The sequence below is a fragment of the Limulus polyphemus genome, unplaced genomic scaffold (assembly GCF_000517525.1).
Source record: "Limulus polyphemus unplaced genomic scaffold, Limulus_polyphemus-2.1.2 Scaffold3773, whole genome shotgun sequence".
In the NCBI taxonomy this organism is placed as follows: Eukaryota; Metazoa; Arthropoda; class Merostomata; order Xiphosura; family Limulidae; genus Limulus; species Limulus polyphemus.
The window spans coordinates 14,448-17,804 of record NW_013669383.1 but is presented as its reverse complement, the minus strand read 5'-3'; the positions used below and the strand labels follow the sequence as shown (position 1 = coordinate 17,804).

Sequence of the window (3,357 nt, the reverse complement as noted above, 5' to 3'; positions counted from 1 at the left end):
AAAAATACCTTAAGTGTAAAAAAAAAAAAAGGTGGAGCCAGAAAAGGATTGAGCGTGCGACTTGAAGGAATGAAATCAAAATTTTCGGCCAAACTGGTAGCTACACTTGTAGCATTGATAAGAATTTTAAAGCAAATATTAATTTATTAGTTAGCTAGGCATGATGGCGGGTAAAACAAATAACGATATTCGGAAGTTTTATTGCAGGATTTATTCAATACTTGACCAAAGTTTCGTAGCTTTAACTATCCATCAGCTTCACTAATGATTCCTATAAGGAAATACTAATATACTACTAACACCTGAAGCAACGTTTAATCAGCCAATTGCTGGTAACCTTTCAAGAAAGTTACCAGTGATTAGATGAGAAAATTACTGAGTAATTAATCATTCGTTACTAGTAATCAAATATTTTTAGTCCTAATAACTGATATTAGATAAAGTTTTATAAAATCATCATTGGGGACAATAAAGAACAGAGTTGGAAAAATAGATTCAAAATGTAAATCATTTTGAGTGATAGTTTTTGTAACATTAAATCACAATAAAACTGTTAATGATTTTTAACAAGTCTTTATTTACTCAATAAGAAGTACATACAAGCATCTCTACCAAACACCCTGTTTGCCATACGGTACTGTCGACAAAGCTAGTAGCTTAATACCACAGCGGACCAGACGAGGCCTAGCAGCTGCGAATGGGGCTGCTGACTGACGGTTCAAGGTTCGAGCTGCCTTGTGCCGCAGTTTTCAGCCCTTGGAGAGTTATAACTATGACAGTCAATAACAATATTTATTTGATAGTAGCCATGTTGGTGGCAAAAACATGCTGCTGACTGGTTGCCCTCTTTCTGGTCAGCAGTTATAAATCAGGGATGGGGATGACCAAACCATAGCCGTCTCTGACCTCGCTCTCTAGCTCATGTGTCGTATGAGGTGTTATTCTGGTTGAAAAATACAAATATCACACCCAAGACCAGTTTCTATTCAGTGCTGTCTCACAATATGAATTCCTCATATTTGTTAATATGTGAAAATAATTTATAGAAGAAGTTATTTCAACACGATTATGTTATGCCACCGTTAAGAAAATTATGAAGATGTTTTTAAATAGATTACGATAGATTTTACAATTAAATATATATACACTTAAAAACCAGAGCTGAAATAACGAATTTCCAATTTGCCTTTATGTTAAAAGATAAGAATCAGAATTGAGTTGCATGATACGCGAGTTTTAGAATCATGAATTTGGATCATGATATTTTTTCTAACTTTATTCGATTGTATCAGGATGGACAAGTTTCAGTGGAAGAGTTTAAGCAGGCTGTCCAGAACGTTTGTGTTGGCAAGGCTTTTGAAAACTTTCCCGAGTCACTTAAGTATGCTATCACTTCCAAATTCAACACTACCGATATCAATGGTAAGTATTGGCGAAAAAGGAAAAACGTTCACAATACGGGCACGGTTAAGCACTTGATCACGCTCGCTCTGTATTTTCTTTACAATATGTTGTATTTTCGGTATGTATTATAGAAACTGCTTAAAACTGTCTGATTAGTTACGTATCACCCAGTTTTATACGTAGAAAAAAATATGGTAAAATTCGGATTATTTTTGTAAATCAAACATTATCGAGATCTTTATGAATCATGAAATGAATGAAGTATGCTTAATGAACACAACACAGAAGCTAGAACAAAACACACACACAACATACTCGCCAGAACTGCTTTTGACAGACCTCTTCAACTTGGACTTCGCGAAGACTTATTACGTTAGGCCTCTTTCACTTGGACTTCGCGTATTATGTTAGCAGGTTGGATCGTTTCATTTTTCAGCTGCTTGAGGTATGAAACGGTTGAACAGGAGGTATGACTGGAAGCCTTATTTTGATGAACCCGTATTCTGTTGGCCTACTATACAGACATAGATCATTTTTAATTGTTTTGCGTATTGTTGACTGGGGCACGCGAATGGCTTTTTGCCACTAATTTTTGTATTTTAAGATTCTCACCTGTTACAAGACGCTGCACTTTGCTTACTACGAGTTGCGTACAACTTGTTGCAGGTCTCTTTTTGAATGGTCCTGAAGCCCCGAATTGATTCGCATTCTTTTGTTTTCTAATGTCATTAAGTGCAAGGGTATTCCAGTCTTGGAAGTTCTAAATCTCTGATCTGAGAACATCTTCATGATCTGTGTGTATGAATATTTTGCGTTGGAAAGGACTGTTACGTACTCTTCCCAAAAGCTAGAAAATTTCAAAGGCATCACACTACCTACAAAGCGGCAAACAATGTCAAAATGTAGTTCTGATACATTCCGTTCCACCTCGACTTTATAATTGCTATTATATAGTCAATTGACTTGCTGATTTGCATATTCAAAATTATTTATAATGTGACTTACTCAATCTTCTGTATTCTTGTAGTTTACTACTATACCCCGTACTAGCTTGCACTACAACCAATCACAAAATTTCCAAATTCCACCGTAGCAGGGCAGATTTTATAGAATGATGAGGATATTTAATAATGATAACGTAAAGAATAACTGGAAGTGTTTTGTTTAAAATTCTTCATAGAGTGCCTAAATAGTTGATAGTATAATGTATTCCTCTTTTTTCCAGGTGACGGATTGATCACTGTGGAAGAATATCGTTTGGAGTATGTCTCACGCACTGCTATCGCTAGTGTCACGGAGATAGATGAATGTTTCGAGAAACTTCTAAATGTAAGTGTACGAATTAACGAAAGTTGCTTGGCCTGTAAGGAAATATAACTATTTGGTTCAGAAGGCTTAGAATCATTGTACAGTGGATCGAATAAACGTTTTTATGTAATCATCAGTGAGTGTATTTAGACAACGTTATGAAACAACATTTCGCTAACTTACAAGGACTAGTCGCCATGTAGAAAAGACGTTTCGACTCAGAACTGAGGGCCGAAAGTTTGCAATAAAATCAAGTTTTTAGCATCCTTATAATTAAATTCTGATTAACGTAGTTATATACGAGTGTTACATAATTATTAAACAGTGTCCGTTGATTCGCTTTTCTAGCTGCACGCGCTGTGAAGAAATGCAATTGCAAACTCTTAAAATGGCTGAAAGATTTCTGAGATTTTTGTTTGTTTGCTTGTTTTCAGATATTCGCGCATAGCTACTCAAGAGCTGTTTGCTCCTACCGACAGCTAGTCGAGATCACTTCGCTAAGACTAGGACTGGAATAGGCGGATTTGACCGTCATTCTTGTTTATTTGTTTGTTTTCAGATATTCGCGCCTAGCTACTCAAGAGCTGTTTGCTCCTACCGACAGCTAGTCGAGATCACTTCGCTAAGACTAGGACTGGAATAGGC

General features: G+C 36.2%; 1 protein-coding gene across 1 annotated transcript in view; it reads left to right on the top strand.

Annotated features, from left to right (window-relative positions):
• The window catches only part of LOC106470016 (sarcoplasmic calcium-binding protein 1-like), a 52,218-nt gene that overhangs the window by 45,800 nt on the left and 3,061 nt on the right, over positions 1-3,357 (top strand). The window contains exons 5-6 of the mRNA XM_013930537.2: positions 1,293-1,422; positions 2,630-2,733. Coding sequence (XP_013785991.2) covers positions 1,293-1,422; positions 2,630-2,733 — 234 coding nt within the window. The remainder of the gene's footprint in view (positions 1-1,292; positions 1,423-2,629; positions 2,734-3,357) is intronic.